General features: G+C 36.3%; 1 protein-coding gene across 1 annotated transcript in view; it reads right to left on the minus strand.

Moving 5' to 3' along the window:
- The window catches only part of LOC116171362 (zinc finger protein Gfi-1), a 70,720-nt gene that overhangs the window by 30,911 nt on the left and 25,769 nt on the right, over positions 1-14,040 (minus strand). The window contains exon 2 of the mRNA XM_031488154.1: positions 11,041-11,196. Coding sequence (XP_031344014.1) covers positions 11,041-11,196 — 156 coding nt within the window. The remainder of the gene's footprint in view (positions 1-11,040; positions 11,197-14,040) is intronic.

Genomic DNA, 14,040 nt, shown 5'->3' on the forward strand with positions numbered 1-14,040 from the left:
ATTTATCGACTTTAGGAAATAAATGAAGCTGCCTATTTCCAACTGAAAGCAACGCCGTCAGTTCGTAACATCTGCCTTCAATTTTAGAGCCCCTAGTTACGAAAATGTCCATTGCAATTGAACTGGTAATTTTTTCATCCTTAATACGTTCCTGCTCCAGATTTGTAGTCATAAACCTGTATCCGAAGCGTAACCAAATGTGCAATGAGCTGTGTCGTGTTGTGCAAAGTGTAAATTGACTGAAGTCTCCAGAGTACGCACAACAATCCTGCCCCTTCAATTAATGTGACAATCTGCTCTCCACCCTTCGCATTTGCTTTAGTCGACGACAATAGTTATTTAGTTTTTTCTCTCGAATTTAAGTCTAAGAGGCAATTGGTTCATTTTCCAACTGTTACACGTACATTGACCTGTCAGTTGATTTTATTTCTATTAGAGCTTTCCACTTGTCACGTGTACGCCCAATATTTCACTGCGCCTTCGTTCCCCTTGACAATATAACATTTATTCACTTCCAAGGTCTTAAATAAACTAATGCGGGAAAATTGCCCAAAAAACAGCCCATGAATAATTGCGATTCTCCAATTTTCAATCAAAAATCCAATTAAGTTATTCACACAGGCACAACAAACAACGTAAATAAAAATCAAATCAAGCTTTTCTCATTTTAAAAACAATCGCTGCGGATTGCATTGAAACAATGGTAGGAAAATCTGGAAAGAGCAGGTGTCCGTCATTCGATAATTAACGTTAATTCCATACGTAAAGCTGGCAAAAATCCCTTTTGTTCGAACGGAATGAAACACTAAACCAAAAACGAATACATAAAAAAGAGCAATTGATGAGATAGAATAGAGTTGCTCTCTTATAGAGTAGATGCCATACGGAGATATGAATAATTCAAAATTGCCCTTACGTATTACGTCCCCCTATTACGCGTATCGTGTTGAACTAAATGTATACTAGAGTATTTACCCAACGTTGCCACCCTAAAGTATTACCCTCGTTAATTTAGGTCATAGCTTAATGATTCGTGAAGTTTTCATTATATAAATCGTTTTTGTACATTTTTATAAAGTATTATTGAATAAAGGGCGTTTATCTGTTTTTTATTTAGCTGCAGTCGCCAGACCCATTTTAAATAGCTCCATCCTAATGCTGTTAATAAATGACAATTTATTCAATTTGGCATTTGCGCTGCATATCGGGGATGTTCCAGAAATCACCATCGAAATCAGTTTGATGTTCCGTTGCATTTTAAAAATTTTCCTCAATCTACAATAACAATCTAACAATAAATAAATTTTACCTACTATTTTTTAATGTACGCTACATGTCGACTTCGCAAAAGAGAAAAGACACGAGTATACACTTGTTAATTATTGTATTGTGACTTTCTGCAGGGTAAGGGGTATTATAATAGAATTCAATTTCAATATTTAAAAAACAGTTTTTGGAAAAGAATAAGGCTTTCTCCCAAGGAAAAATGGCTTTTTTGAACATTCACTCATTCAAAATCGTAAGATGTTAGATGACCAAAACAAATTGTTGTTCAATGATTAATGCGTTTTGCAGTTTTTCCAATAATATTACGAAATAAATTATAATCCCTATTGTTCTAAATCTTCCAAAAAAATTTAATAAAAGCAAATATGCATGCAAGTTGTCTTGGGAAGTTTGTTTCTAAAAACATCCTTACGACTAGCTTATAAATCGTTTCATTTTTTAGGGCATTTTTTAAGAATCAAAAAAAATGCGCTATTGTTTACGTTTTGTCCGTCCGTCCGTCTGTCCGGACCCACTTCTACCGTTTTGAACTACTTCTAGGGGAATGGTCCTAGAGCCCTGGAATTTTTTGCAGTAGGTAACCTATACCTTGAAGGTGTGCAAGACGGCCATCAAATTTCACTGTCTAAAAGGAGGCCCCCTCCCACGAATTATTTCCTGAGATGCTGTTTTTGAAAGTAACACGTGCATAGCTTTTACATACGACAACCAATTGGTCTCAAATTTTGAATACGCATGCCTTTAGTGGTGCTAAGTTAAACTTTAGAAAATGGGGGGTGGGGGGGGATAAACACATGTTCTACCCTTCATGTTATTGTAATGAAAGGTCTCATCGAAATAAATTGGTTTGTACAAACTATAACTTTCCCGTGCGACTCTTTTTCGAGATCAGTGACTGGGCCTGAGGGGGGGGGGGGGGGGGGGGGAGGGAGTTAAAAATTAATTTCATCTCTCATTGTATTCTAATTAAAGTCCCAATGAAACGAACCGTTTTCTACTAACTACTGCCCTTCTTTCTGGGTGGAGGGTGGAACTAGTTTTATCCTTCATGGTACTCTAATGAAAGGTCTCAACGAAAGGAATTCATTTCTACCAACCATAGCCCTCCGCCTCGACCTCTTATCGTGGTCGGGTATATTCCCTGTTACCTCAAGAACGGATTATTGGAAGAGGGTACTCACAAAGGGCGATTGAGACATCTCCAAGAAATATATCCATTGGTGATGTCAAAACAAAAATTATTTCGGTAAAAAAAAATGCGCTTTATCTGCACAAGAGTTGTGCACAATTTATACTTGTTTTATTTTATAGTCCAGCAGCTGGCGCCTTGGCTTTTTCAGTGATTAATAACAGGCTGAATCTTCGCGAGTAGGTTGGGTTCGACGAGACGGTTAAGTTTTTCCTCTGTGAAAATTCTCGATAGAACAAAAAATCAGTTGGTTATTAATAATTTATTAATAAGTAACAAACACATCAAGCATGTTTTATGTCAATTCGTTACTGAAATATGCATATGACGCTTCGAAAAAAACGGTGTAGGTATTTTTTTCTGATTCCAGGCATAAAGAATGGTTGTTGCGCCTGGTTAACCCGTGTTCATTTGGTCAAATATTTTATTTGTAAACCAGAAAACAGAAGTTGCCAGACTGTTGGAGTCCAGTGTGAAAAGGAATCTTTCGTCAGATTAGGTTCCTGCATGGGTCGAGTGAAGTGCTTGCCAGACAAGGTACAACAATGAGAAAATGATTGCTGTCTTTACCCGTCCTGAGTAGATAGGCCGGTTCTAGCCCACTTTGACCTTGAGATCTGCGCATTTGGCTCTGTACCTCGACGGAAAAAACGTGGTTATCAAAAACCTGTTGATTGAGTCGTTTTTGGGTTGAGCCGCGGAAACAGGTGAACTTGACTTGAGAAAAGATGGAAAATGAGCTGGGGTTTGAAGACTGGATGTTCAAATACAACAGCAGAAGGTGGAGAACGCACGCGGAAGTAGTAGTTACAACGAACTAATGTGAGAGTGTTTGTGGGAAGGAAGAAAAATATTAAAACAATAGCGAGATTCAGATGCGGATGTGGAGAAGGAAAGACAAATGGAGACGAGAAGAAAATGCAGGATATGCGAAGAGAAAGAAGAACTGTAGGGATGGGGATTTCCTAAAAATTTGTTATTAACTTTTAGAAATCTCCCGTCAGTTAATGGAAATCTTTAAACCCGCTAGAGATCAGAATTGTCCTTTGAATAAAAGCATAAAGGTTCTAGAAAATCTTACAAGAAACCATAAACGTTTTCAGAATGTTTCAAATATATTAAGAAGCCAACTGAGTGTACAAATATTCTTGAAAAACTTGCTGAGAATTTTCTTGGAGATATTCTTAGGAGCTATTTAGAAATGTCTTTGGGGAAGTTTTTTGTGAATCTTGCTAGCAATTTACTATAAATTTTTCTGAAAAGTCAAGAATCTTTTTACAAACATTAACATTTCTCGAGAAAGGAACTCTCGAAAAACTTCTTACGAACTATCGAAACTTCTTTAACATTCTAAGATCTAAATCTTATATTAGAAACATTCATTAGGCCAGAAAACGAAGACGGATTATCGTTTTAAGTTGTAGGGTAACATACCAAAAGTCCCCACCCAAGGCCCTTTTGCGTTAGGCGGGAGGAGGGTGGAAAGGGTCGATTTTTAGGTTTTTCGTTCTAACAAAAAAGGTCTTATTCATTTTTACTCTAGGAGCAATAGTTAAGGGCATGTTTCCAGGGGCAAATAAGTGTGGCGCCACGTCGGAACTTTCAGAGGTAGGGTCAAAGAGCATATTGCCAATTTCAATAACTTTACTCAAAAGTGCGAACTTCATCTCATTTTAGGTCCTAAGCACTCAGACTATAGGAAATTTGTGGGAACTGTTTTTTAGAAATATGATTGGCAAACCTGAAGCTCTTCAAGATCCTCTGATCCGTGTTAATTTATTGATCTTTTATTCCCACATCTTCTGTAAATTATGAAAAAACACCACTGCAAAAGATTTTTTTTATAAACTAATGATAGGTGATGAATAATTTTCATGCACGATAGAGATTTTGTATTTTGATTAGAAATCGTAAAAATAAAACGAACTAGGATTTGGATTACACTAGAAAAAATAATGTGAATGTTTGCTGGACAAGGTTTCGTTATATTAATCAGGGTAAGTGAAGAGAAGGATAAGTAAACAAGTAATTTTCGCCAAGGCTTTTTATGTTTCGAAGGATAATTTCGACATTTATTACAAGCAATCAATATTTGCAAAGTTTTGTTTGTCAAATTGATCTAAAACGGCTAAAGTTTCTACAATCACGTAGTTTTGCTTTTAGGATAGTAAAATCTCTATTACTATACGTTTTATGGGAGTCTATCAAAATAGGGCGTGATTCTCATGTACTATACCTCAAGAGGTCATGAAGGGAAAACGTGGAGAGTATTAGAAATGCTTAAGCTTTGCCCACATGCAAAAAGGTGGTGCTATCATTTTATTTAAAGAAAAAACCCATTCCGCAAACAAGGGTGCAAGTCACGTGATTAAACGTTGTGACATTTTCATAAATATCTTGTATAACGAACGATAAACCGGAAGTCTACTGTTTGCCCTTCTTCCGTGAGCCACGCTCCTCAAAAAGATTATGATCGATGATAAATAAATACAAATATTGTGAATAGGTGCGTGTGTAAGGTCATTGTTTGCTATTGTCGCTGCAAATATTAAGGATTGTTTTTGGTTTCATGTGTGTTACCCACTATCATACATAGTTAAAATCAATTCTAGTTCCGTGGAACGTATAATTTCGTTTGTCTCAATTTTCATTCGAAAAACATTAAATCTCTTTTATTTCTGTTTGCGTACGAAATTACGAGCACGCAGAACAAATCAAAAATTCCGGAATTTACTTAGTTGGTAAGTTTATTACTTACGTTTGCTCTAGAATGCTCGGGGTTTTATTTTCGTGTCAACTAATTTTCGAACGGCGGTATTCTAATTTCTAAGCAAATAACGTGGGGACAGAGGCCTTCAAATGATTACATTATTAGGTACATTTTCGTATTGTATAACTAGCACGTAGGTTTTTGTTTATACGCGACATGACGTTAATGTATTGTTTTAGTAACTACACAAAAAAATTGAGGACTTGGTTTACTACTTCATTCCGATAAGACATTATAAACGTAGGTAATCTAATGCTGTGTTGGCAGCCCAAAAAGGAGACAGTGTAGGTACGTATATGTAAAACTGCATCGCCATTTTTAGCACAAAATTTGTACTTGCAATAAAGCAAAATTGAAAAAAGCTAAACATTTATCATTTTAGCTGTTTTTTGAGCAATTAAATCAAGTACTTTCCAGTACAAGGAAGCTATGCTATCTTTACTACGTGTAAGAAGAGCATTGGATTAGTATTGATGTTTGATAGTGTGTTCTCCCAACATTCCGATTTCAGCAGTATAGCGGGAAAGAACGTAGTACTGCGTGTCGTAAGAGGCGACTAAACATCAGCAAGTCAGCCGCATGCCATACGTAGCCAGGAAATATGCAGCGTGAAGGGTGCTTGTGGATTAAAAAAAAATTTTACCAGGGATTTTAACGATTATGACTTCTTTCCCGATTTTCAGACAATAGTTGCCTTACACACAGTAGTACCTGAGCTTTGGATCCGAGTTGCGAGAGGACTTGGGTTTTTTCGTGTAGTAGGCCACCAGGGATGGTGTTGGTGAAGTTCCTGACACCCAGGCAATGTAGCGGCAGTTAAAAGTTCAGATGGTTGCAGGATAGATGAATTTTTATGTGACGGGAGTTATAAATTTTTAGGTTCCCTCTGTACGTCCTTCAAACCGTACCACATTCGTGTGACTGCTATCCTCGTTTAAAGTCTCGCTCTTCTTGTGTGGGTATCTAAAAAAGTGGTGTCTCTAGGTTGGTTCCGTCGTCAGAGCTGGGCTCTTTCCAGGAAGATAGATGCCGTTTTTAAAGATGGGTTCAATTTAGGGTCTGGAAGTACAATATTTTTGGGGGGCGCGATTTTTTGAATTGGGTTTTACAAGAGATATAAATAGTGGTCGGATCCATTGAACCACAATAACCACATTACGTAAACGACCGCCATCTGCTGTAGTCGATTTGTCTGCAGATAACTTTTTTTTATGACTATTTTTGAATCATTGTATAAAATCAAAGAAAGCATTCATTTGCTAGACCTCGGATCTTGGTGTCGGGCGTCCTATCGAACGTTGATAGCAGCCCAGTACTTCGTCCGTTTCAGATGTCCGTGCAGTAAAGGAATGCGCCTGCGCCAGTAGCGCACCATTTCAACATACTTGAGGGTTTCAGCTAGGATCTAATACGTTTCTATTAATATGATATCTATATACATTGTAATGTTTAATGATTATACATGGTAATTACACTTGGTTTAATTGCATATATTTTTGGAATGCATTCTTAATAATTTGTACTTAATGTGCATGAGCAATTGTTTTACCCATTTGCACGCCCATGAACATTTTAAACGTGTAAATAAAACCATTATAAGCTCATTAACTATTGTCTAGGCGATCCTTTCAAACCCTTATTGCTGTGGAGCGTACTTTTCCTATTTGTCCGCTTTTAAATACTGTTTTCAAAAGGAAATTGCGTTGCGGCTCTTTAAAATTTTTCGCTGCATGCACATTCCTTTACTGCACCGACATCTGAAACGGACTTTAGTTGAGCAACCCCTTAGTTTACTTTTTAAATAACGTAAACATATTTTTTTGTATTTTGTATTCCAAACATACCGGTTCCTTTAGAGTATTGAAAAGTTTGATTCTTGCCATCAAAATATTAAGAAAACCATTTAAGAATCGGTCGTACATTTCACTATGTATGTATTTTATGTGTGGATCGATCTAGAAGGAATTTTTAAAAGCTTTAATTTTTGACGCTTTCGTTTTTGGTACGCCGTGTCGGCTGGAAAAACCGCCGATCCCTCCAAGAATTAGCCGAACTTTATAAAAGATGAAGTCGCTGTTTAGGGGGGTCTCTTTTTTGCCTTTAGTGTTTTAACCGAAACGTAACATCTTTTAGCCTTTGGGTTTTGTAACCGAAAAGTATAATACCGTAATTTTTAGATTTTCCGTAAATTTTTGCTTTTACATTAAGTTTACCGCACTGGATCTATAGGTTTTGCTTTTTCTTGCACAGTTATTTCTACCCTTTAATTGCAGGGTAAGCTTGTTGCTATTATCCGTTTAATTATAAGGGGGGATATTGTTTCGCTTTCCTGCATTCACCAGTAGCCGGCCGCCACTTGCCCTTTACATTTCCTAGAGCGTCTGATCCGCCAAACCATTCCTACCTTGACCTTGACCAGGAACAAGGTTACAACATTCCTTGGTGGCGCCCGAGTTGACCGTTCCGCCGTTGTAACCGCTGCCGTAGGATTTATTGAATTGCAATTCAATTTTTATCTTTCTTAATAAAACTTTATTTTTTTTGTTAATTTTCCGTCTAATGTTAAAGCTCACCGATTGCGTGCGAACTACCTAAGTTCGTCGCAGCATTCGCCGGGTCTTTAATAAAAAAATCCATAAAAATGCAAAAGATAAAGATGGACGACTAGACACTAGAGAAACTTGTAAATAATTACAAAAGAATAAGAACGTTACGTGCAAAATCATTTATTTCGTGGCATTGTTCAATTTTTCTCCAATTCTTCCATTTATTCAAAGCTTTTGGATCCTTCAGATTTTTCTGATCCATTCTCGGGATGCTCAGACTCTTTGGATTGTCAAATTCTTAATTTACATTTTTTTTATTCTTTAGATTCTTCCGTTTCTTCGAATTATTCCGATTCTTAAAATTGTTTTTCGTACCCCTAAGAATTCTCAAGTTTCTTTAAATTCTTCATATTTTTTATTGTTACTTATTCTCAATTTGTTTAGTTCTTCGAAATCTTCCGATTTTCCAAAGTCTTCAGATTCTTTTCTTGGGATTTTTAAGTCATTCAGAATATTTCAACTTAAATTCTATAAAATCTTCCAACTCTTCGCTTTGAATGGTTTCTTGTGCTTGCAATTCAACCGATTTATTTTGTTTCGCCAACTTTTTCGAATAAGCATACCAGATTGTATTTTTTCTGCTTGCCAGGATTCTTTACCATCGAATTATTCTACTTCCTCTTTCGGTTCGGTATATATTCACCATGCTCCTAATATAATTATAATTGCGTTAGATTCTTTTAGATTGCAAATTCTTCCAATTCTGTGGATTCTTCAAATGATTATGATTTATGCAATTTTTGTTACTTTCTTTAGATTCCGCTTACTTCGGATGGTTTTTATCTTCCACCAAACCAATTTAGATTTTTCTGATCCGAGGAGAAAGCACTAAATTGCGGCATGGGTTCAATTCGCCGTCCTGCCAAAACATCGTTGAGGTCGACTTAGACTCGAATTAATCCGTAAGCGTAATGATCCTCGAATGAAGCTATTCCGGTGATGCAATTAAGGCACTTTTATATAATCGCGTTAGATATCTTGCAACTTCTTAATGGTCAATACCATCGGTGTCTCATTACGGCGTTTTTTCTATTTTGCGATTTATTCAAATATTGGATTCCTCTAATCCTAATCCATGAGATCTTTTACATTCTTATGAGTTATGATCCTCCGCATTTTTCAGTTTCTTCGAAATACCCCAATTTTTTTGATTCCGTTCCTTCGAATTCGTTTCATTTCTTTCTTCGTATTCTTAGAATGTAGAGCTTATTTCTTCAAAAAACTCATTTCAGTCATTCAAATTTGCAAAATGTTGAAACTCTTCGAATTGATCAAACTCAAAAAATCTTTCTATTCATTGCCTTTGAATTCTGAAAACTTATTAGGTTCTTTGGATTCCTTCACTTCTTCGCAAGGGGATGACCCCAAAGCCTCATTTTTCTTTTTCTCTTTTTCTGTCTGGTTGTTTAGGTTATTTATTTATTTATTTACATATTTTTTACTTATTTATTTATTGTTTTGCATAATGTTTTTCTGCCTCTGCAGAAGGTCTTAAGGTGTTCTATACTACTCCTATATTTACCTTACAAACTAGGAAAACTGCAGGAAAACCTAATTCGAAGTAGCCGGCAGAATGCTCGAAACTGGTAAGGAAATTTCCATCTCTGTCACAGATGAAAAATGCTTACCTTAGTCCAGATTCGAACACCCGACCTCCGGCTTTATAGCCTAACGCTCTACCATTGAACCACAAACTCGAATAGCAGATGGCTACTTTACTTTGGTGTGAAAGCAAGCTAAGATATATACCTACTGCTAGATATGGAGATACATACATTGAATTACGAGTATAAATGTACTTAGGTAATATTGTGGGACATTGATATATGCCCTTGCGGGACTGAATTTTACATAGAATCGGGTGCAATAGAAACGAAATGCTAAACATGGGGGGATACAGGGGCAACAGTGGGTTTACTTACTCCCCATTTTTCATGACGAGCTTCACGAAAGTAAAACGATTGAGAGTGAATTTATCCACACAAGTTCAATAAACCAAAAATGCAGCTAGGATTGCTTACAGTCTAGAGTAATTTTAATTAGACTCATTAAAGTCCTTTGTTTACGCACTTGTAAACACTCTTATTTATTTTATGTACACTACCAATTTATTCCCTGAAGTCATAGTGGGTGGCCTTTCCTATAAGGCGTATAGATGTCCTGTGAAAGGTCACTAATTGGAGCGGCCTTAAATGTAAGACAAACACTTCATTGCTCGGCCTCGGGATGTAGCGTCTCTAAATATCAAAAATCAACACTCGTAAAATTTCTGGAAGATTAAAAGTGATTTACAATCCGTAAAGCAATTCGTCATGTTGACATCGATATCTGAAATCCCTGCATTATCAAGTTTTTCATCAAGCCGCTATCTGAATAGGGTCTAGATAGGTAATCCTACACCATTCGCGTGCATATCAAAAAAACGTCTAAAAACGTCTGTGTATACAGCTGACATGTGCCCAACAATTTAGAAATAATATATTTTAGCAGTTTACAATAATTTGGTTTAACCAACCCATAGAATGAGGTAATATTTCCGACTAAAGGAATTAAATAGTTTTATGGGTTTATCTTGTAGACAAATCCCACCTTACAAGGGAGCTATAAATTATAATCGCGGTTTTTTTACAAAGGACAGATTTCTCGGGTTTTCTTAACATGTATTTAGGTATTAACCTAAGCCTTTAAGTCCCGCAAATATGGATTTAGTAAATTGCACCACGCTGATAAATTGATTAAGTAAATCCTATCAATTATGAGTCGATATTACTTTTATTAGGGCATTTATTTTTAATTGCGCCGCTTTTATTTATTTTTATGATTGTTAACAATACCCCTCGCGTGTAGGTATTCTGTGAAATTTCCACGTGCATTGTAATGGAGGGAGGTGAAACCAATCATGATACCTAAAGCGCCGACACTAATTGGTACATCAGGTGGAAGATTATAGGTAAAATGATCGGAGTATATGTAAAACCAATCGTATAATAAATACCGACTAGGAAATGACGTGTACGACAACTTGTGGGGCCTTTAAAAGCACGAGTCTCCACTTTATCAATCGGGCACAATTATTCACTTACCCTTTGTCGGTTAATTATTAAGAAACTTAATAATTGGGTCACTATAGTATAATTCAATTATTTCAAAATCATGTTTTCTTAATCTATTGCAATAAAATTAAATACCGTTTAACTTCTCCGTTGGGTTATCCGATGAATTTTGATTCGTTGAAAGGTATCTAAGGCCGCCAGGTAATAGTGGCGAACTCCATATGCTTCTGCAGTACGAAGAGAAGCCCGCAGCTGGGTATTCCAATGAAGAGTTGCTTTCATTTCCGATTCCTGAAATAAAATGAATAGTTAAATAAAAACGTTTACCAATATCGTGTATTTACCGACAAACGGGTGCGCACACTTTAAAAACTTACCGCCACCTTTCGTCATTTGCATGTACATCTACGTATTTGAGTCCTAAAAATAAGCTTTGGTAACATCTTAGTTTTTATCAAAGTTCTCCCACCCACCTGTACTTAATTGTATTGAGTCAATAAACATTGTAAATGCGTGCAATCATTGTCAGAATTAATGACCCTTGAATAATTCGACTTTGAGATTAGTGCACCCGCCCTCACAATACTTTGGTAAAGGTTAAGATGATAATTTTTGTGAGGTCTACTTGTTGGTCATTTTTTATGATAAGTATCTGCATAGATTCCGTCAGTGCATCCAAGGCCCCAGAGTTTTTGATCTCCACAACGGCACCGCATAAGAGTACCTCAAAATTAAGTGGGGGATTCTTCGCTGACCTTTCAAACCGAAACTATGTGTGTTGTGCGCCGCATTTCTATATCGCGTAAGGTTTGATGTTCAATTAAAGGTACGAGACAAAACCGTATAACCGAAGTATAAGAAAAAATCGTCAGCCGCGTAGGTGTACGTGATACTTTATTGCGAAAGTTGAAGGAAAACTGGACCGCCATTTCGCCAAAATTATTGTCGTGGGTGCGTTTTCAATTCATTATGAGTTGCCATTTGAGCAAAACAAATAATAAGCAGCGTATTTATGCAAAAAAGGAAGTTCGTCATGTAGTGGAATTTACCGGACGGCTGATTTCTATTCAACCGTATACAGTACAGTGCGAATACGTAACTTTCTTAATATATATATACAGTGTGTCCCAGATCGCGTGGAATTGCACGGTCAAATTTCTTATTATTAAAGATAGAGAATTGGTTAAATGGGTAATGTTTTGCAGTTTTTAATGCTTATTTAAGATTTGCTTGTGAAAGTTCAAAATGTACAATAAGTTGGACATAATTTTAGAAAAACCATAATTGGTCTTTTCCTTGAATGTCTTATATGAATTGATGTAAAAAAAATTCGAGATGGCTACTTTTGAGGAACATTTACCATGTTCCTAAACTTAAATAGGCGCCATATTGGATTTTTAGACTACTTAATAGATTTTTAAAGTCTCTTTTCAACGAGCTGTCATAGCATAAGATTGAAAATAAGACACCAGTTATATCAACGGTTTTCGGTTTTTATATTTTAATCAAGTACTTAGTCCGTGATGAATTAAAAAAAAACAAAACAAAATCTATTCGAGGCGCCGGTACCGAAATCGGTTGTGCAAGTGTAGAAGATATAAGGCCGTTTATACCGCAAATAATATGAATATTGTGGTATAATTACTCAAATGCCCAGGAGTATTGGCAATTTGTAAAGGTCCAAATGATGAAGTTCTCTTGAACTGGCTTCCAAGATCTCTGGACATCGCCCTCTGTGACTTTTTTGCGTTGATACATCAAAGATGTGTTGTGTAAAAACCAAAAATAATGACGAATATTTCAATTTAATAAGTAAATGTGGAGGATTATTTACGAAATAAACACAACACAGTTTGTTTCACTTGAATTTGTATTTGAGTGTTTGTTCTTCCTTTTAAATTGTTCAATTCAGGTAAGATGCTTTAACATCTGGTCAAGTACCTTACAGTTTACAGGTTTTTATTTATTTGTTTGCGATAAGTACTGTTTACCAGGCAAACGTTAATTAATTTCACATATACGAACAATTGCGTGGAAATGGGGACGTTTTTAGGGCGTTCCTTCGAAGCTGGCATTATCAAAGCTATCGGGGTTTGGCGAAGTTTTTGAAATTTTGTTAAGTAAGATTGTAGTGTGGGTGTCGTGTAGTAGAAGTGATGGTCCTTGAAATACTGGAATCAACGACGGTTGAAAGTACATCTTTTTACGCTAAATTTTTGGGCGTTCAGCGAGGTCTTTATTTAAAATTCTCTATTTATTTATTTAAAGTGATTTAAAAGGTTTTGACCGTCCGAACAGCCATCGACAATTTGTTACCTTATTTACCAGTTTTGTCTGTCATTTAATTTTATGTTTGAAAGCATAGTGTGTTAACGTTAACGTTCCGTTAAGGCTGGACAGTACACCCGTTTCGTTGGCCGAAAATGCTTGATTTCGTTCCACAATATCTGAATTCTGAGTGAAGATGCGGAAGGGGTCGAATATTCCTGTGAAAGGTGAATGCATTAGCTAGACAATAACGCTGGTATTTCGATCTTTTTTAGGGGTAATGTCGAGGACTGTAAGGGTGCCATATATTGAAAAAGAAAAAAGGAAACAAATTTTCCTGGCCTAGATATTACCTTTACGAACTTATAGCAATTTTGGAAATTGGTCCAACTTCATTTATAGATAAGTTATCTGGGAAAGAGTTTACCTCAAGAGACAATAGGCAAATTTACATACTCCGTTGTGTATGTACTGCCTTAAGCGTGCAAATGTTAATCATTAACTCCCCATAATCGTTTAATATGTCTTCATTAAACTTTTGTTTTATTCCAGGGATAGCATTGTTTCCGATACGAGCGTTAAAGTCTCCCAGAACTATCATTGGTTGGTCCTGTGTTAGCCATTGAATGGTATCTTGAAGCTGGTCATAGCAGGACTCCCTTTCTAGCTTTAGTTTTTTGTCTTCAGATGCGTAGATTCAGTCCAATGGTCAACATTTTTAGGGGGAATGTAGCCACAGTTGCGAACATTTTTTTGATACTTTTTATGGATTGCTAGTGGTACTCCGTCGTTTGCTCTCTCGTGTTTGTCTATTTCGCTGTATATGTATTACTAGATAGTCACCTGCTTTTGGCCCTTTCCCTTTTT

This window comes from Photinus pyralis, unplaced genomic scaffold (genome assembly GCF_008802855.1).
Source record: "Photinus pyralis isolate 1611_PpyrPB1 unplaced genomic scaffold, Ppyr1.3 Ppyr1.4_LG5, whole genome shotgun sequence".
Lineage (NCBI taxonomy): Eukaryota > Metazoa > Arthropoda > Insecta > Coleoptera > Lampyridae > Photinus > Photinus pyralis.